This window comes from Rhinolophus sinicus, chromosome 14, assembly GCF_057876585.1.
Source record: "Rhinolophus sinicus isolate RSI-liver-muscle chromosome 14, RSI-T2T, whole genome shotgun sequence".
Lineage (NCBI taxonomy): Eukaryota > Metazoa > Chordata > Mammalia > Chiroptera > Rhinolophidae > Rhinolophus > Rhinolophus sinicus.
This window is the reverse complement of record NC_142514.1, coordinates 137,620,660-137,641,224: the sequence shown is the minus strand read 5'-3', so window position 1 is coordinate 137,641,224 and position 20,565 is coordinate 137,620,660. Positions and strand designations below refer to the sequence as shown.

General features: G+C 55.4%; 1 protein-coding gene across 2 annotated transcripts in view; it reads left to right on the top strand.

Annotated features, from left to right (window-relative positions):
• Nucleotides 1-14,817, top strand: part of CAPN5 (calpain 5) — a 48,596-nt gene extending 33,779 nt beyond the window's left edge. For both annotated transcript variants that reach the window (XM_074335730.2, XM_019726415.3), the window contains exons 4-13: nucleotides 2,922-3,130; nucleotides 4,181-4,373; nucleotides 5,237-5,430; nucleotides 6,040-6,117; nucleotides 7,785-7,980; nucleotides 8,641-8,763; nucleotides 9,909-10,105; nucleotides 10,981-11,096; nucleotides 11,672-11,808; nucleotides 12,793-14,817. In XM_074335730.2, coding sequence (XP_074191831.1) covers nucleotides 2,922-3,130; nucleotides 4,181-4,373; nucleotides 5,237-5,430; nucleotides 6,040-6,117; nucleotides 7,785-7,980; nucleotides 8,641-8,763; nucleotides 9,909-10,105; nucleotides 10,981-11,096; nucleotides 11,672-11,808; nucleotides 12,793-12,975 — 1,626 coding nt within the window. In that variant the 3' untranslated portion in view covers nucleotides 12,976-14,817. The remainder of the gene's footprint in view (nucleotides 1-2,921; nucleotides 3,131-4,180; nucleotides 4,374-5,236; nucleotides 5,431-6,039; nucleotides 6,118-7,784; nucleotides 7,981-8,640; nucleotides 8,764-9,908; nucleotides 10,106-10,980; nucleotides 11,097-11,671; nucleotides 11,809-12,792) is intronic.
• Nucleotides 14,818-20,565: the final 5,748 nt, after the last annotated feature.

Below are 20,565 nucleotides of genomic sequence, written 5' to 3'. Positions count from 1 at the left end.
CGGATGTGCACACATTTGATATGTTTCATCCATCGAAATTGTTATCCTTATTGCTACTCAGATTGGCCCACCTTTGGCCAGTGGGAGCCTCTTCAGGTTGGTCCTGGATCCTCTGATGTGGCCCCAGGCGCTTTGGTTGCTTCCTTGATTTCCAGCATGACCGGATGTGGTGTGGAAGGGAGTTGAGTGTGTATTCCCATGGAGTACTCCTTCCCGGACGTTCTATCTTTCTTGCTTTGTACTCTGCTGGCAACAGAGGGGCCGAAGGGTAAGAAGGCTGGCCTGGGGTCCACCTCCTGCCGGGTCCAATGGCTGTGATGCAGAAAGGGAAAGTCAGGCCCATGGGGATCTCTGTCGGATCTCCAGGCCCTGGAGACTCATTAGCTGCTTCTTGAGCCACAGAGGGCTCAGAGCCAAGCCCAAGGTTTGGCTAATGATCTTCCCGCAGCCCCAGCAGGCCTTCCCTGTGCCCTGTGGGGGCTCCTCGTCCTCCCTCCTACCCCCCCCCCCCCCCCCCCCGTGTGTCCGCATGCAGTCCAGAGCTTTCAGAGCCAGGAGCAGGGGAGGAGAGTGTAGTGGCCGGGCCAATGTTCTCAGCTTCTGCCTCCCCATCACTCTGTGCCCTTGGGCAGCTCTTGGCCCTGTCTAGACCTCAGCCTTCCTGTCTGTGCAGTGGGGATGATACCCACACCCTGCACATGCCCCATTTTTAGTAGGAAAGAGTGCTGGGGTTCAGGGCAGAGGCTGGTCTGAGAGTTTTTCCTTAGAAAGGACATGGAAAGGAGGCAAGGGGAAAGGGCAGCCAGTATCAAGCCCTTGCTGGGTTCCTGATGCTGCGCCAGGCTCAGAAGCCCTGAGTGTGAATCCTGCCTCCCTCACCCGTGCCCATGGGCAGTCTCTGTCACGGATGTCTATAGCATTGCCCCACAGGATAGCAGTGAGGATTAGGGTGATGGAGTAAGCAGCTGGTCCCACACCCGGCACCTAGCAGGCTTCTTCTGTGAGGTACCTCTCACTGTGCTTTGCATTTTCATTCTCTTGGTCTCCAATGTCCCACTAGGGAGCATTTCTCTTTGCCAATGTCCCTGTTGATAGTACAAGGAGTGTAAACAAAAGCGTCTCTAATGAGCATGGGGGTTGGGGAATGGCTTTTGGCTGCAGTCTCTGTGCTCAGGCTGTCCCAGGTCCTGGGATTTGTAGGCTCCTGATGCATCTTTGGCTCCTCAGCCTGGATACCTGTGCGCCACTACCACTCAATCCTCTATACTGCGAGTGGTTTTCTTTTAGAAGGAACAGTCCGTGGTCCTGACGGGGCCTGGCCCCTCTGGTCCCATGTTCAGCAGGAATAGCAGTCCCCCTGACTCGGCAGAGTGAGGGGTTTTCCCCTCCCTGTTCACCTTCTGCTGCCCAAATTGCCTCTATTTGCCCTTTTCTGCTTGGGGGGCACACACTGCCAGCTCTCAGGACACCTGCTCAGAAGCTGTTGCTGGCCCAGCACTGTCAGTCCCATCACTCCCTTCTCTCCACGGGCCCAGATGTCCCATGTCAGCCTCAGCACTTGCCTCCATGCCCACCTCTCCCACCAGACGGGGAGCCTCCCAAGGGCAGAGACTAGGTCTGATTCATCTGGGTCCTCAGTGCCAACATGGTGCCAGGGGCAGCGTGGTCCACGCTGATAAAGGATGTGTGTATTTTCTAGCTGTGTGATCCTGGATAAGTTACTTGCCCTTTCTGAGCCTCCATTTTCTCATCTGTAAAGTAAGGATGGATAACAGTCATCTACTCATGGGGTTCTTGTGAGAATTAAACTGAGATGAACCTATGGCAGTCACAGGCTTGGCACGTGGTGACATTTCCAAGATGCTCCATAAATAATATTGTTGGGAGTCCCAGTCAGTGCCTGTGAATTTATTCATTCAGTTAATGCATGTTTATTAAGCACCCTCTCTGGGCCAGGACCTGGGTTAGGTGCTTGGGGATAGCAGTAGCCAAGACTGATGTGTCCCTGCCCTCAGAGAGCTGACATTCCCACGATAGTGATAGTATCAGAACTGTACAAAACATCACACACTTGTTTAATTACAACTAGAGTAAGTGTCTCAGAAAAGTACCAGAGGCCATGAGACTCATGGACAGGGGGCCTGACCTAGTCTGAAGAGTCAAGGAGGGCTTCCTGGAGGAGGAGGGTAGGCCCTAAAGGACAGCAAGAATCAGCTGGAGGAAGAGCAGGTACAGAGTTCCTGACCAGGGAAAGAACCTGGAGCAGGGAGGGGATGGAGAAACAAGTCTGGGAAGTGGTATTTGGAGCAGAACACCTTAGGTGTTTGGACCTTATTTTCCAGGGAAGTGACATGATCAGAAAAATCATTCTGCTGCTGTGTGGGGTGGGGGCAGATGTGGCTGCTGATGCTGTTACCATGACCCAGGGCAAGAAGATATGGGACAAGGCCAGGGTAGTACAGGGGGATGGAGAGGAAGAGACAGATGTTAGTGGAATGTAGGAGCTCAGACTGGCCTGATCGGATGGAGAGAGGGAAAGGGAGGAGGCCAGTTGCCAACTCCAGCTCAGGCTGGAAGGGGAAGGATGGGGGTGGTGCCACCAATCACCACTTGGGAACTGGTGTGCATGATATTTTTCTGAGCAAGGAAGATGCAGATGGAGGCATGAGGAAGGGAGGGGGTAGCTCATAGAATCTTAGAGCTGGAAGAAGCCTAAGAGAGCCTCCAACCACTGCAGAGATGGGGAACCTGAGGCCCAGAGATGAGAAGGATTCGCCCACATCCTACATTGGTTCATGGCAGAGATGGGAATCGAACCCGGCATTCCTTTCCATTTTGAGTCCCTGGAGGCATGCACTCCCATTTCTTCAGGAAGCCAGATGTCACCCTCCATGTGTTCCCATCCTGTCCCCCTCATCCAGGTCATCCCAGACTGGAAGGAGCAGGAGTGGGACCCTGAGAAGCCTGACGCCTATGCGGGCATCTTCCACTTCCACTTCTGGCGCTTTGGGGAGTGGGTGGATGTGGTCATTGACGACCAGCTGCCCACAGTCAACAACCAGCTGATCTACTGCCACTCCAACTCCCGAAACGAGTTCTGGTGTGCCCTGGTGGAGAAGGCCTATGCCAAGTAGGTGCCAGCAGTAGGTGGGCAGGCGGGTGGCCAGGCTGGGGCTGCATGGTTGGGGTGGCACTGCTAATGGGTTCCGCATGGGTTTTCCTCGAGCCAGAGCTCCAGGCACAGAGATGTCAGGGGCTGGTACAGTTGCACAGAGTGCTCAGCGTCCAGGCTCCCCAGGCATGGCCAGCTAAGCCCACACTGGATGGGGTGGAGACTTAGACTGAAGGTCCTCTGGGTACCTGGGTGTCAAGCCCCACAACCAACCCATATAGGGAGGGATAGTTATTCCCACTTATACTTGACAAGACTGAGGCCCAGGACAGTTTCCTGCAGGTAGCCATGGGCAGAGCCAGCACTCACATTCAGGTCAGTGGTTCTTTCCCAAAGATCCAAGCTGCAAGCCCTCCATGGAGGCTTTGTTGGAAATGTGGTATCTCTGAGCCTGGGCTGGTTATGGAGCCTTCCCTGCTCACTGGGCCTCCCCTTCGTCCACCCATTCATTTGTCTACCAGACTGACTGTCCATCCATTTTTGTCTTCGCTGACCACCTCCTTCTGCTCTGTGCCAGCCCCTGGGTCCCCAGCATGCGCACGAGCAAAGGTTTGCTGAGCTTTGTGAGAGCCTGCTTCCTCCTCCCAGGCCTTTTTGTCTGTCTCTTGGACAATGTGTGTGTGACAGAAAGAAAAAAGAAAAACAAAAACTCACAACATCAAAAACAAACCCAAGAAAACAACCTTGGCAGGTTCCATTTTTTAATCCTAAGAAAGCAACCCCGCTCCCGGTGGTTACTACGTCTCTGTGGTCCTTGATACAGATCACTCTCCTTCTCTGAGAGAGCCACTCAGGGGAATTTGAGTGATAAAGTGGTATAGTTTAGTGGGACAACTGTTGGCCTGGCAGTCAGAGACCTGGGTTCTAGTGGTGGCTCTGCTGTGGCCTGCTGTGTGACCTTAGCAGTTTGCTTGACCTCTCTGAGTCTCAAAACTCTCCCCTATAACGTGAAGGATTTAGACCAGCTGGAATGCATGAGCTGGGAATTCTTTCCACATTGCTCCCTAGGCTGGCGGGCTGTTACCAGGCCCTGGATGGAGGCAACACGGCGGATGCGCTGGTGGACTTCACAGGTGGCATTTCCGAGCCCATTGACCTGACTGAGAGTGACCTCACCAATGACGAGGCCAAGAGGAACCAGCTCTTTGAGCGGGTGTTGAAGGTGCATAGCCGGGGAGGCCTCATCAGTGCCTCTATCAAGGTGAGAACACAGAGCCAGACCCCAGAGGCGGCCCCTCCCCTTCATCAACCCTGATTGGGGGCAGAGGGGGGGCAGAGGTGGCTGTGGCATCCCAGGCAGAGCCCTTGCCCAGCTTGGCTCATACATCCAGACTCTCAGCCTCGTGGGGGGAGGGGAGCAGTGGGAAGGTACAAGCCCACAAGCCCCAAGCCCCCTACATTATGAAATGCCCTGCCCACGTTGTTTCACCAGCATCCCCCTTTTCCGGCCCTCTCATATTGGGGTAATGGATGTCTATGCATCTGAGTGTCCCCAAGTCAAGGTTGGAGGCATCACAAGCTCTGAGGTGACTGAAAGAGGAGAGGAAGCCCCAACTGCCTGCTGGCACAGGCCTGGGCGCTTCAAGAGTCTTATTTCATTAATTGCTCATGTTTTGGGTGGGAAAGCTGGGTCTCAGTGAAGGCAGAATTTTAACCTAGGTTTGGCTGACCCAGTGGTATGTTCATAAACTGGCTTTCTGGAAAAATGAAAAGCCCTGATTTGTAGCACTTGCTGATTTCTGTGGTGTAAATACTCCCACCATGGCTGATGTCAAGCTAACATTTCAGCAGCCAGCTTGCAAAATTGAGCCAGTGCTAGTAGACTCCAATACACCCCTGGGCCGACCCCACTGCAGGTGCCTTCATTTTCTCCACACTGCTGCTCCCAGAGGCTTTGTAAAAGGCCATTGAACACTGAGCTCAGTTCCTAAGCACCGGAACCAGGTCTCCCCTGTGTGCGGGCCTGCCATTCCCTCCGCGTCCTGTAGGGGGCAGTGAGTGTGGCTCTCTGGCTTCAGGCGGAGTCTGACTGCACTGCCTCTGAGCAGCTGTGTCCTCCCGCAGGCAGTGACAGCGGCAGACATGGAGGCCCGCCTGGCCTGTGGCCTGGTGAAGGGCCACGCCTATGCCATCACCGATGTGCGCAAGGTGCGCCTGGGCCACGGATTGCTGGCCTTCTTCAAGTCGGAGAAGCTGGACATGATCCGCCTGCGCAACCCCTGGGGCGAGCGGGAGTGGAACGGGCCTTGGAGCGACACGTGAGGCCCGGGACGGGGGTGCAGGCACAGGGCCAACCCCAGGCTGTGGGTGGCCTGGTACGAGGGTTTGGACAAGGACCGTGTTGTGCTTTCTGGAGGAGGTGGCACCGGTCTAGGTCCTGAAGGATTTGGGGGGAGGATGACATTAGGAGGAGATTTACTCTGGACTGGGCACTGGGGCTAGATGCAGCATGGGCAAAGGCCTGGAGCTGGGTATGAGCTGATTCCTGGAACAGACATAGAGACTAGTCTGGAGAGTGAAGGGAGAGAAAAGCAGGGAGGGAGGCCACCAGAGGTGATGATGGGGGTGAGCAGAGAACAGGCCCCCAGTAAAGGAGCCCTTCCACTAAGGGTCTTGCCCCCCAGCCTGCAGCTTTGCTCCCAGACCTCTGGGCCCTGGCATGGTAGCAGCCCACGGTTGCCTGTGGGAGCGGGCAAACAGAGCATCTTGGAGAGCGGCTGGGGATGGCTCAGGTGCCTCCAACCACACCCACACTGATGGAGCCCAAGTGCCAAGCATCCCTCATTCTCCTTGCCCTGGCCAAGCTGGCCCTGGTGGGTCCCTCCACTTACTCTCCTTCTCTCCCCTCCCCCGTGCTCACATTCCAGCTCAGAGGAGTGGCAGAAGGTGAGCAAAAGTGAGCGGGAGAAGATGGGTGTGACCGTGCAGGATGATGGCGAGTTCTGGTGAGTGCTCTCTCCCCAGCCGGGTGTCCAGGGCTAAGGGAGGACCTCCTGTGTGCTGGGCAGGGAGCACCAATGGGGAGGCGGGAACCAGGGCTCTAGCAAATGCTCCACCTTCAACTGCTGCGTGGCCTTGGACAAGTCACATCATCTCTCTGAGCTTGTTTCCTCCTCTGTAAGATGAGTTGGGCGGCCCTGTCATCTCCACAGCCCCCTCTGCCCACCTCAGGGACCCTAGGCTGCTCTGGAAACTGGGCTGACCCCTTGGCAACTAGGCCAGGATGCCAGCAGGTGGGGGACCGACCAGAGCACAGAGGACATGCGGGCAGCCTGATTTCCCAGCGCAGGTAGGGGAGAGGAAAGGCCTCACAGGGGTGCTGCCTCCTAAGCTGAGACTTGGGGTGCAGAGAGCCGTTGGTGGGCGGGGAGAGAGACCCAGTGCAGAGGTCAGAGAGCGCACCACGTTTGGGAAGAGTGAGTTTAGGGAGGCACCTGGGTGTGGGGTGGGCTGAGAAGATGGCAGCAATGTCACTTAGAGCCCAGTGATTCCTGCATCAACTCATCCTGCATCCATCCCCCTTCATTTAGTCCCAACCGTGTGCCAGGATCAGTGTCATTCTTCAGCAGGACACTTGATTTGGAGACTCATCTACTTCCTGGAGGGGTACTGGGTACCCTGTGTGTGGTGGATACAGTGAGGGCCCCTGGCAGACCCAGAGGCAGATGGCAGTGACCTTAGCACCCCAGTGAGGACCCCTGCTGTGGGTGTCAAGGGAGCCCCCTGCAGGAGGACCCCCAGGCCCTCTGGTCTCGGCTCCTGGGGATGAGATGCACTGTCCCAATCTGGCTCAGGGCTTGAATTAAAACAGCAGTAGAAATCCCTCATCAGTGGAAAAGGCTTCTCCCTAAGGCCTGTCTCATATATGCTCACATTTGGTGCATATATGTGCATGTTCTCACATGTGTGCACATTTGAAGGGGGGTGGCCACTCCCCCTTCTCCACCCAGGCTCCTGGAGGTGTACGTAGCACATTTTCCAAGGGGTTCTCGCCACCAGTTTATTCAGGCCTCACAACAGCCATGGAAGAAGATAATGGATGGAAATATCTTTCATAAACTGTGAAGGGTTGCACATGTTAGTTGTTCATACTACAGAGGGTGCCAAAAAAATGTACACACATTTTAAGAAAGGAAAACTGTGTTAAAATTGTAATACTTAATATATACGGATAACAAAAGATGAATACATGTCACATTTGACTTCTACAATCACAAGAGGTGCTCAAAGTGGTTAACCATCAGCGTCCAGACACTTCTGATTACGGCGAACTACTGCTTCAGCAACGTTGACAAAATGTCTACTTGTATACATTTTTTGGCACCCCCAGTGTAATAGCCAGCCTTTGCCAACTCCTTTTGTCTGCTGGAAGTTGTATGACAAGCTTTTACTGCATTAGTTAATTCCTACACTAACTCTGTGAGATAGGCAATTGTTGTTAAATTAATTCTCAACTTACAAATCAGGAAACACACCAAAAGAGACGTGAAGGGTCCATGTGATGCCATGTCCATGCTTGGTATTTATTGTGTGAGCCCTGGTTCAGAGCATGCAGGCCGGTGGGTGGTGGGCCAGCGCAGGCCTGCCCGGCTCAGCCCCTCGCTATGCCCAGGATGACCTTTGAGGACGTGTGCCGATACTTCACGGACATTATCAAATGCCGCCTGATCAACACGTCGTACCTGAGCATCCACAAGACGTGGGAGGAGGCCCAGCTGCGCGGTGCCTGGACACGGCATGAGGACCCACGGCAGAACCGCAGTGGGGGCTGCATCAACCACAAGGACACCTTCTTCCAGAATCCGCAGGTGGGCCTTGTCAGGGCCCCCCACCCTGTCCTTTGAGCAGCTGCAGGGCCCCTTGCTACTGTCCTGCCACAGATGCCTGCATGACCTTGGGCACATTCTGTCCCTCTGTGGGGAGACCCACAGTGGGGCTTGGATGGCTCCTCTGGGTGGTCATGTAACCCCCAAACTCACAATCTGACCCACAGTTGGTAAAACTGGGGTAACAGGCGCTGAGGACTGAGTGTTTTGTCTAGAGTTACAGGGACATGTAGAGGCTGAGCTGGGGGCACAATCCTCTTATTTCCACATGCATAATGCTGCTCCTTCCAGGGGAGCTTGGCCAGCCCCCCCCCCCCCCCCCGGACCTCTCCCCTGTAGCCAGTTCGGTCATGACCCCGCCAGCTGCCTAGTCCTCACATGTGCTGTGCCTTCATGGAGCACTGAGCACGTGCAGGCTCTGAGCTGAGCATCCACGGACTCAAGTCCTCCTACCCCTCATCTCGGCAGCCAGTGCAGGTCTGTCTTACAGGTGAGCGACCGAAGCTTAGAGAGGTGCTGTGACTTGCCCAAGCCCACACAGCTAAGCTGGGGCCTGGCTCGGGGCCATGCTTCCAGGCCCCAGTGAGCCCGTTGTCAGTATGGTCTCACTGTGGTGTCTGTCTTCCTCGGCCACACCTACAGTACGTCTTTGACGTTAAGAAGCCAGAAGACGAAGTACTGATCTCCATCCAGCAGCGGCCGAAACAGTCCACCCGCCAGCAAGGCAAGGGTGAAAATCTGGCCATTGGCTTTGACATCTACAAGGTGAGGTCTGCTCCGGGTGAGGAGAGTGAGGGAGTTGGAGTCTGGGCCGCCTGCACCCGAGGGTGAACACCTTGGGCACTGACGTCACTCTGCTGCCCTGACCACGTTAGCTGACGCCAGAGTGTGCTGTGGCATGGGCCCTGTTTGCAGTACCCACAGAGGGCCTAGCCGGCTGGGATTGGCTCCCGGGGGAACACTCAGCCTGATTTCTTCCTGCCCTGGACCCACAGGCCTGGATTGTTGGGTGGATGGGGAAGGGGGAGATTTCTGGTGGATGGGACCAGGTTCTGGGAGCTCCCTGCTGTCCCCTCCCTCAGGGCTCTGGGTCCCCTGAGCTGGAGGCCTTTCTGGGCACATGGAGGAGGCATCCTGGGCAGAGCCACTGGCTGTTTGTCCTGCCTGGGACCTGCGAGCCCCCGCACATTCGATGCTCTGTGTGTGACGATAGCATAGCGTGACACCATGCCCTACACCAAGAACCCAATGAAATCACACGGGTGTGCTAGGCGCGTGGTCTGAGCTGAGTTCCGGACGTTCATATGCTCAGTCATGGCATGATGGTTTCTTCATGTCACTGTGTTGGTCCATTCATTGTGTGGTGATGTGTTGTGACGTTGACATGTCACAACCTTCACCGATGTTACTATAGCTTATCATGGTACTTGTTCCAGGTATTGTCTAGTGTGTCCTGCCAGCTGGCGATGTCACCTCGTGGACACATGCTTCGACCTGGGTGGGCAGACAGTGATACTTGATCCTATTGTGATAGAAACCCCACCGACGTTGTTATCAGGGGGATTCCTATAACCTCCAATTAAAAAGTTTTATTAAGATAGAATTCACATACCTTACGATTCAGTCACTTTTAGTGTGTTCACAGAGTTGTGCAACTATTGCCACAATCAATTTTAGAACACTGTCATCACCCCAAAAAGAAACCCCCACCCTTTAGCCATCATCACCCAGTCCCACGTACCTCCCACCCCAGCCCCAGGCAAACACTCATCTGCTCTGTCACTGTAGACTGGCCTCTTCTGGGCATTCCATGTAAGTGGATTCTGTCGCTCTTTTCACAGCAGTGAGGTTGAGATGGGGGCTGTGTGTGTGGGGGGGTCCCGTGTGACCAGCCCCTCGTCTGCCCGCAGGTGGAGGAGAACCGCCAGTACCGCATGCACAGCCTGCAACACAAGGCCGCCAGCTCCATCTACATCAACTCACGCAGCGTCTTCCTGCGCACGGACCAGCCCGAGGGCCGTTACGTCATCATTCCCACCACCTTCGAGCCAGGCCACACTGGCGAGTTCCTGCTCCGAGTCTTCACTGACGTGCCCTCCAACTGCCGGTGCGTGGGGGCTGGCTCAGGGCCAGGGTGGGTGCAGCTGAGGGCCGCACTGGGCTGGCCTGGAATCTGAGGCTGAGATGGTTGGTGTCTGCCCCAGGCGTGGAGCCCAGGCCTCCAGCCTCCCCGGCGGACACCAGTACCCATCTCCTCCCTCTCCCTTCCTCTGCTTGTGCCAGCCTCTCTTGGCCACGTAAAGGGACAGCTTCTCATGTGCACAGCACTTCACAGTTTACTAAGAAGCTTTCACTCACCTCATTTGTTCTTCCCGAAACTCGACTGGGAGGTCTGACCCTTCCGTTTTATGGATCAGAATTGGGGATTGAAGTTGGGGATATTTACCAAGGTCTTGCAACCACTAACATAGGTGAACTACTGAAGCCATCCTCATTCCTACTGGGGTGCAGACCCAATGGGCCCCACACTGCCCTCCCACCTGGGTAGGCAGCCCAGATTTGGTACTGCCTGCCCACATCCCAGACCGGGGAAGCAGCTTGTGTGGTGGAACAAGTCGACCTCGATCCCACCAGCCTAGGCTCCACCAGCTTTGTGGCAAGTCCCTTCCTCTAGTGAGCCTGCTACTTCCTAATCTGTAAAATGGGCATAATAGTCACTTACCTTCAGGGCTTTGTAAGGATTAAAAATAATTCCTGTAACATCCCCACAGAGGGCTTGGTACACACCTTAGGTGCTCAATAAATTGCTTTTCCCTTGGGTGGCGATAGAGCAGCAGGAAACCCCGGGGGTTTGCCCAGGAAAAGCAATGTCTGGACTAAAGATGGCTTCTTTCCCCCTCCCCATTTCTTGAAACCCCCTCACCTTTCATCTTCCTGACCTCACTCTGTGACTCCCCCCTTTTCTCCTCTGCCCTGTACCAGAGAGCTGTGCCTGGATGAGCCCCCCCACTCCTGCTGGAGCTCGCTGTGTGGCTACCCTCAGCAGGTGACACAGGTGCATGTCCTGGGGGCTGCTGGTCTCAAGGATTCCCCGACAGGTGCGCTCGACTAGGAAAATCCCGCCTCCCCCCCCACACACCACCCTCGGAGTTTGCCCCGTGTCTCCTCCCCCACCCCAGCCTCAGACACTCAGCCTCCAGACCTTTCCTGCTCTTGCTCAGCTAATGAGCAAACCTTCCCTGATGTCTCCTCGGGCCCAGCCCTGGGATGAAGCGGGCGCTCAGACAGGAACAGGCTCTGCCTCCTGCTCTTGGGCGGCTTCCAGTGCGGTGGGAATGTTAGGCAGAGGGACAGGCAGCTGGGAGGGAGGGCTCAGGGAGGGCTTCTTGGAGGGAGTGGCCTCTCTCCAGGCTGAGGTGTTAAGGTAGGAGTGTGGTGAAGGCAAGTAGGGCAGAAGGGGGAACAGCATGGGTAAAGGCCTGGAGGCCGGAGATGACCGGTGTGTCCCCTCCTGTCTCTGGAAGTCAGAAAGCGAATCAGGCTCTAATCTCCTTTCTCCTGAATCTATGAGCCCAGGCTTCTATTCTGGGAGGCAATTTCACCTCCCAGACATCTGTCCCATGCGGGCCATGCCCTCGCCCCCACCCTCACCCATCGCCCCTTGTCTCTCCAGGGGCTGACTCTTATGTGATCATCAAGTGTGAGGGGGACAAAGTCCGCTCGGCAGTGCAGAAGGGCACCTCGTCGCCCGAGTACAACGTGAAAGGCATCTTCTACCGCAAGAAGCCGGGCCAGCCCATCACCGTCCAGGTGGGTCTGCATGTCCCGGGGCCGCTCCTGTGCCCCTAACCTGATGCGTCCCCATTAGAGGAGCTGGACTCGGTGGCAGAGCCTATGGCGGGGACCCAGGAATGCTCGGTTCTAGTTCCCACTCTGTTCATGACACGGTGTGCTCTTGGGAGTTCTCCTGCCTGCCCTCCTGGTACCCCAGAGTCCCCTCTGTGGGGTGGGTGAGTTGGATTAGCTGGTGTGATTCTGAGACCCAGTAGGGTCAGTCCCTTGCTCATGGACAGTGGTCATCTCTGCCGACCTTGCCCCAACGCCTTGGGAGTTGTTCCTTAAATTCCCCTGTAGGTGGGTCCATCTGGAAAAATTGCGCTGAGATGGCATGTGGTGGGGTGGCCTCCTGAGAGCAGAATCAGAAAACCAGGTTCCTGTGCCTGGGCTTCCTTCCCCTCTCAGGCCAAGGCGGCCGGTAGATGAGAATTCTGAGCTCATTAATAGGAAGCCCTCTGTCCCCTGGGCCCAGGCCAGCACCTCTCAGGGTGAGAAACCATCTGTAAACAAACACTCAGGTATCCCGGGGGGTGGGGAGGTGAGGCACTGTAGGTTTTCCAGACATTGGGTCCCACTGGATCCAATCACAGACCCATGGATGTTGGGGCCATGGGACACTTAGGGGCTATTGATACCCTCATATTAAAGATGGGAAACCAAGGCGGGGGGGTGGGGGTGGGTTCTATCACTTTTTAAGGTCACCCAAGGTCAGTAGTAGAACTAAGAATAACAGACTTAACTTTCTACATGGAAGGGAGCTTTGACAAGGGAGGAAGTCTGAGGCTCTGGAAGGGGCAGAAACTTGCCCAAGGTTCATGGTGAGGCAGAGGCAATGCAGGGCTCCTTTTGCTCAGCCAGACTGGCACTGCAGGAAAGGGATTCAAGGCCCTGTCACCAGCACGAGCACCCCAACTCCTGGTCTTGGAGAGGGCCCCACGATCTTCTGTCTTCTCCCAGATATGGAACCACCGAGTCCTGAAGGACGAGTTCCTGGGCCAGGTGCACCTGAAGGCTGACCCAGATGACCTCCAAGCCCTGCACACCCTCCACCTCCGAGACCGAAATAGTCGGCAGCCCAGCGACCTGCCAGGGACCATTGCTGTGCATGTCCTCAGTAGTGCCTCCCTCACAGCTGTCTGATATCTGCCCACCTACCTGGCCCCCACAGTTCTCACCATCACCTGCATGTCCCCAACCAGGCCAGGGATTCTCCTGGAATCCAGGATGCTGGGGTCCTTTTTTCAGATTTTCTACTGACTTGCTGTGTGACCTTGGGAAGTGTCTGCCCCTCTCTGGGCTTCAGTGTCCTGAGGATCCCAAAGCATTACTTTCTTATGGAGGAGTCTTCTTGCCTGAGATTTAAAATAGCCCTCCTTACTTACCCCAACTGTTATCACTGCTAAGGAACTCTATCCATTCAAAATGTATTCCCAAGGCTCTGCTGTCTGCCAACGGAGTGCCAAGAAGATGTCACTTGTTTACACACAAACTGCCATATCCCAAGCCCCACTCTTGCCCTTCCTGTCCGGGGCCCACCCCGCCCACCCCAGTGTCCTAGACCTTGCTTTCCCTGTTACCTACACCTGCTTTTCTAGCCACCTTGAGAGGACTATTGGCTCTTGCTGGGTTCCTGCTCAGGCTGGAATTGGGGAAATGTGCAGGTGACATTTGTTCATTCTCTAATCCTGTCCACCCACCCATCCATTTATTTATTCCATAGAGATTTCCCAAGTGACTAAGCAATGCCCATGAGACCCCAGGTGGAGCTGGACCCCTGCTGCAGCTCTGGGAGACCCGGTGTCCATTCTGAGCCTCATCTCTGCTCTCGGGTCCCTCAGGCAGATGCCCAGATGCTCAGAGGAGCTGTAGCTACCTTCTCATTCTAGGTTCTGATTTCATCTCTAGCCTCTGGTTTAAGATCCCAAGAGAGTTGGTGGCAGTGGTGGAGAGGAAGGGCGTTTCCTGTCTTCACTGTCCTGATGCTGGAAGGAGTGTGCCTGGTTTAGTGGCCAGGGGCTGAGGTGGGGGGACGTGGGGACCTAAGGGGGAGGCACATGCTCTCAGGCCCCCTTCTACTGTAAGACCTGAGCTTTCCTGGGAGAAGGGACTCTGGGATGGTGATGGCAGGTCCAGCAGGGTCAGGTCACCCACTGGGCTTGGCAGAATATACGGTAAACCCATCGCCTGACCATAGACTCCTCCACCAACATTCCCCCCAACACACAGCCAATGAGGCCACAGCTCTCTTGCTGGCCAGACCAAAATGTTCCTTTTATTCCTCAGCATTTTTATTCTCTCTGTTTTAAAGCTCTCAGTTTTAACCAGGGGTTTTTAAAGGAAAAGTGAAAGCCTGAACCCCTTTTTTCTTCTTAAACTTCAATTCTTATGGTCCTCTGATTTTATTTTGATTCCGCTTGGGGAGGGAAAAGGAGAAGTCATACCCTCTCAGAGGAGGTCTGGAGATGGATGCAGAGGGTGTTTAGAATGTTTGCAAGCTGGCAGCAACTGTGTCCGTGGCAAATGTTGATACCGTGACCCGCTTAGGGTCTCTTCGGTGCCCTCCTTGGGCTCCTGACCAAGCGACGTAAATGAGAAAGTTCATCTGGTTCAAGAACAAGAATTCCTGTGGTCTTGCTGGGAATTCATTTGGGAACCTGGATTTTCAGCTCCAGATCTGGCTGTTTGGTCCAGTGTCCTGGCTGGAGGTGCTGGATTCTTGACTTTGCCTCCTCGGTGGTTGGCTCCGCTCTTGTGTCCTGGCCCTGGGCCAGGACCTGAACGACGAAAACAAGAGGGCTCCTGGAAAATCCCGGACTTCCCCTCAGGAACCTGGGCCTGGGGCCAGGACTCTGCCCAGGACCAGGAGCAAGTCACTCAAACCTCCTGTGCCTCGATTTCCCCCTTCTGCAAAGTGGGGCCAACGATACTTGTTTGTCAGCAGTCTTACTAACAAGTGCTGAATAAGGGCAAAATCATACTCTTTCTCTGTGTATCTCTCTCTGTATGCGTGCACATTGTACACACTCATGTAATCACTTCTCAATATCTGTTTCGAATGAACACTCCTGAATCAGGGTGGAGAGGCTGCATGAGCCTGCTTGGGGCCTCTGGGGCTGACACGTGGGTCTTTGCTCAGCCACGTCTACCTGGGGTATGGGGACGAATCAGGACAATCTGGCCGACCTGTGTGGGCTTCAGCCTGGGGACGGGGCCCTGAACCTCCACCAACAGTTTGTTCGGCAGCCCCTCTGCATGGGCCAGGCTGGCTCCTGGCTATGCGGAAATCCCTGGTCCCCAGGAGGCCCTGGGGACAAGGCAGATGAGGTCCGAGTTCTTCCAGGCTGGGACTGGATGATGGATGGGGAGAACGATTGCTCTGTTCCCTGATGCACCTTCAGGCCACAGGTGCCTCCAAGTCCCCATTTGCAGATGGGCGGGGCCTCGGATCCATCCCACTCTGTCTGGGTTTTCTTCCTTCAGGGCCTATCATGGGGTCGGTGAGTAGAGACCTGTCCTGTTCTCAGAATAAACGTTACCACAATGCCAGAAAGATCTTCCTGTGTCTGTGTGTCCCTCTGGGAGTAAGGGACAATGGAGGGAATACTTCCCAGGCCTGGGTGACTGTTCTGTGGTCAGAGAGACGAGAGGGAGGACTCAGGCGTTACAGCTGAGGCTGGACCCCACTGCCTGCCCAGTGCGTTTGTGAGCTGGGATCATTGGGTTCATTCAGTGGTTCCCTCAGCTGATCTGTCCTAAGACCCATCCCAGATACTAGGGATGCGGGGAACCAGCCACAGCCCTTGTGAGGCATTTTGCAGACTGGTGGGGAAGATAACAGAAATACTCTGATCCAGACAAACACCACGCAGAGAATTACTGGCAGGGCGGTGTGGGAGAGGATGGAAGGCCTAGTCCTGATCCAATTGTGAAATAGAGGGAGGCAGCCACGTGAAGGGCATCGGACAGAGGAGATGGGCTTCTGGGGGCACAAATGGATGTGGGGAGACCCGAGTGGGCAGCCTGAGCCAGGAAGCCAGGAGTGGCAGTGTGGAGCAATGGTTAAGATAAATTTTAGAGATGACTCAGTAATGGCTGAGTTGGGTTGGGGAGTGGGAGAAAAGGAAATGAATTAAGGCCATTTCCTAGATTTTCCCATAGGACGGTGAGAAAAGAACATTAGGAATTCTGTGCCCACCTTAGCATAGAGCCTGGACCCTAGCGGGTGCTGAATAAATGATGGCTATTTTGATACCTGGAAATCACTGCATACCCGTGTACTCCCCACCACTCCACGCCCATCCCTCACAGCTCAGACCTGCGTTCTGCCCTGGACATCACGTGCCTCTCCAGGGCTTACTTTCCTCGGCTGTGTAGGGCTGACACCACTTGCCTGCCCAGCCTGGGAGGCTCAGCAAGGGAGGTGATTGGAGGAGTGGTAGGTACCTGTCTATGGCAGGCATGAGTTCAGGAGTTGAGACCGTGTTCCAGAGCAACTCCTGTCAGAACACCCAGCCCAGCATGCTCCAGCAGCCCAGGGTCTTCAGGGGTCAGGATTGTCAGATCAGAGGGAGCCCTGGCCCCTGCAGAAGCTGAATCATCCCACTGTCACCTCCCACCTGCTGTTTTCAGGCAGAGGCTGGATGCTCAGCCTTGCTCCCAAGGGGGTGCTGTAGGGCAGCCATGCCTGTGCCCAGCAGGGGGCTCACTTGGACCGCTGGTCCTGCAAGAGTGTGGGGACACCCCGTTCTTTGGGGTGGCCCTTTCCCTACAGTCCTGCCCCAGTTACAGAAGCTGGGGATCCAAAAGAGGGCCTCTCTCCGCCCAGGCCTAGAGATGCCCTTGGAGAGGCCCGCAGGGACAGGGCAGCTGCCAGGGTGGGTGTAGGCAGAGGGTGGTGACAACGAAGTGCTGGATCTCAGCCGGGCATCCTCGATGTGACTTTCTTTGCCACGCTAATAACAAACATCTTGTTTACTTCTCCTTGTTTATCTCCCTCCGCCCTTCAAACCACACATTTTACTTCAATTTGTATGTGTCCCTGGTACATGCAGGGTTGCTCCAAGTCAGCTGGTTTGAGAAAGTTTCCTGGATAATTATAGACAACACAGATCTCCCCCTCCCACCCTCCCACCTTCCCACCCCCCTCCCCGCCCTGTCCCTGCAGCCCACAACAGGTTGTGGGGCAGCGGTGAAGTGATGAGTTTCAGGGGGCACATCTGAGGGGAGCCCTCGGGGAGCGGTCTGGGGCAAGGGTCGTATGTGTACAGGGACAAGGGAGAAAGGACTAGAATGTAGGTCTTGCAACCTCCTGCCCTGCCTGGTCTTTTCCTCTCCGAGTTTCCAACAGCCACTTGCAGAGGAGAAAATAGGCTTAGCGGAGGGCAAGCAGAGGCTGAGACTCAGCAAATCTGTGAGCAAGTCGGGATCCGGACATGGTTTCCTGCCTGGTGCTGAGAGAGCAGGTGGTGTCTCTCTAAGTGACAGGAAGCAGATGAGGCCAAGTTGGGTGGCCCCAGCCAGGGTCCCACGCTGGTCACAGCACAGCCGCAAGAGACCCCCGTGCGCTGCCTCCCATTGGGTGGCCAGTGCTCTGCACAGAGCCCTGGACAGCACAACCCGCCTCCCACACTGATGTCATGGCATCTAGACCTTGGAGGGCCCTCTGGCTCCGCCTCCTGGGGGAAGGCCCTGGAGTGCAGAGGAGAGGGCAGCAGTGCTGGCTGGGCAGCCGACCTCGGTAGGAAAGAAAGGAAGAGACTGAGACGGAGAGAGAGAGTCACACAGTGAAAAACTGAAAGACCCAGAGAGACCCTCAGAGCAAGCTTTGGAGCAAAACAGAGGAAAAGGAGACGTGTGTCTACAGATTGTCCCAGACCCGCGACCCCAGCTTCCAGAGCCCTCCGTGCAGGTGGCAGCTGCACCCAGGCTGGTGGGCAGCAGAGAGTGGGCAGCTGACCCAGGTAAGCATTGGCCACCCACTGTCCTGGGCATTTGGAGAAGGGTTAGCTAGACTTCGGGGGGAGTCATGGCCTTAGGCCAACCTGGAGCCCATGACCCCACAGCCGCTTGCTCCTGGTCTGGGCTTCCTGCCACCTTTAGGGACTCAGCCACAGTCGCCATCAAATCAACTGTCCTGAACCTGGAAATATGGGAGGCTTGTACCCTGGAGAAGGGAAGAGCCAAGGGGCATGGTGTCCATGGAACTGTCTCTGACCAGGGCTGGGACCGGACAACAGACATCCTGGGGGTCCCAGAGAGAGAGTCCTCTGTCCCTGTCTCTCTGTCTCCTTGGCCTTTCTCTGACACTCTTTTGTTATCTCGCTCCTCGGATAAGTCACTTCCTTCCTCTGAGCCTCAAAGTTTCCATCTGTGAAATGGGAATATGAAACCTCACCAGTCAGGGTTGTTATGGGAACAAAGTAAATCAGACATGACACTGAAATATAAATGCAGTTTTGTGTTCCCTGTTGTCAATGTGAAAAAACAATTAACTTGAACAAGGACTAATTCTTATTTTTAGAAGGACAAAAAAATCGATCTTGTAGATTTTTCCTTGTGGTAGCCCTTAACTTCTATGCCCTCGTCACCCCCTTCCACCTCCCCAAAGCGCTGAATCTTAATGAAAACCCTGGTTCGGCCCCCTGGCTCTTGTGGCTCACGCTGGTGCAGGATGCCAGCCTGATGGCCAGGCATGCTCTTCGGGCATAGATCCCTGTGACAGCTGCCGGCTGGCCCTTGTTGAATTCCCTTCCCTGCCAGGCACCCAGACCTGGTGCAGGTCTCCAGCTCTGGGGCAGGGGTCAGGGCTCAGGTGTCAGGCAGTGTCATGGGCAGAGGATCAAATGGCCCAAGGCCTCTGAATGGGCCTTGTGAAAAATTGATGCTCATCTTGGGGGGTGAGTAAGGGGCTGGAGGGGCCTCATGCCAGGGCCTGGGGGCTGGGGCTGCCCTGGGTCACCACACTCAGCCCCTTAAGTACTTCCTGAACCATCTCCAGGTCTAGCTCTGTGCTGTGTGAGGCGATGGCTGAACCCCACACCTTGCCCTGGATCAACTCCCCGACTTTGGGGACAGAGGTAGGGACAGACCCCAACCAGACAACATAAGGCATAGAGTCAGGGCTGGAAAGAAGGAAGCATCGTGACTCTTTGCAGCCTAGGGGTGGTCAGGGAAGGCTTCTGGGAGGAGGTGCCATAGGAACTGAGCAATGAAGCACAGGTGGAAATTTAATAGCCAGAATTCCAGGCAGATGAGCCAGTGTAGGCAAAGGCCAAGCATATGAAAAGGGCTGGCATATTTCAGGAATAGTGAGTACTGAGGATGGCCCAAGTGCAGGGATGGAGAAGGAAGAAAGCAGTGAGAGGAAAGACTGAGGCATCTGTCGGAGCCACATAGTGATGGGGCTTAAAAGCCAGAGGAGACTGGGGGCTTCGCGCCCTCATCCTGAGGGTATTGGGGGTTCCCGAAGGGTTTAGGCATGCTTAGCCCATACCCCTCCCCTTGGGCCAGGCTTCCCCTGTCTCCCAACACTCCTGGGGCAGCTCTGAATTAGGAGTCCTGAGACTTTAACCTGCCCTGGCCTGCGGGGTGACCTTGGGCAAATCTTGGTCCCCTTTGCCCATATGTTTAGGGAAAGGAAGTGCTCCCTAATTCCTAGGAGTCCTCTGGGAATTTCTAATAACAGTGACTGACAGAAGAGCTCAGCTGCTCTAGGCAGTGGAGCTGGTGGCGGCAGGTGAGACTCAGTCACCCAGGCTGGGCTGTGACCAGAGGAGGAAAAGCTGAGAGGGTTCCCCAGGGGGAGGAGGGGCTGGGCCTTTGGGAGGAGCCCAGGTGACCCCGGCCAGGTTCAAGGCTGCTGGAGGTGGTCTGCTCAGAGGCTTGACATAGTCTTTCCCCTGCAGAACCGTGTCTGGCCAAACGGGCAACAGGAGCATCTGACAAAGGACAATGGTGATTCTTCAGCAGGTGAGTGCTCACCACACCCTGTTTGCCTCCATCTTTCTGTGCCAGGAATAACCCTGTTGGGTGACTCATTCATACGCTGACCTGTAGGACAACCTCCCCAATCCTTTCTTTCAGAAAACTCCGAGCTATGCTTCAAAACCAAGCTGTGCAACTTTCCCTGACTGTCCCAGGCCCAGCCTGGAACTGCTCCCTCTGATGTGTCTGATGGGCTTTCTATTTCTCGTTGCACTGACTCCACTGGGTAGCAATTATTTACTCACGTACATCTCTGAATCCTTTGGCATTCCAGGCAGTAGAACAGCATGTGCAAAGTCCAAAATGTGGGAAGGCCCTTGGGGAAAGGGAAGAGGAAGTTGGCAAGTCTGCTGGAGCCAGATTGAAAGAGGCTTGAGCCTGACTGGGGAGCAGTGAGTGGAGGGTGACATAGCCCGAGCGGAAGTCCCCTGGGGGTAATATGGGGAAGAAACAGAGGTGCTGCCTCCAGCTGAATCCGCCAGCCCCCCGTGTTCCCCAGGGCTACAGTGGCCCCTGGCCCTCAGCCCTTCCCCGTGATCAGCCTGAAGCTCTAATGAGCTCTTGGTCTCTAGAGCCAGGAATGTGGGCCCTGGGCCAGGCTGGCCTGGCACCAGGCCTGAGGCTTGGTGTGTGCCGTGGGGGCTTGGCCAGTGGCTTCACATCCTCTGGGACCGTCGGAGGCCGAGGGGTAGCCTGTTCTGCTGTTCTGTGTTTGTGTGTGAACGTGTGTGTTGTGTATGTGAGAAG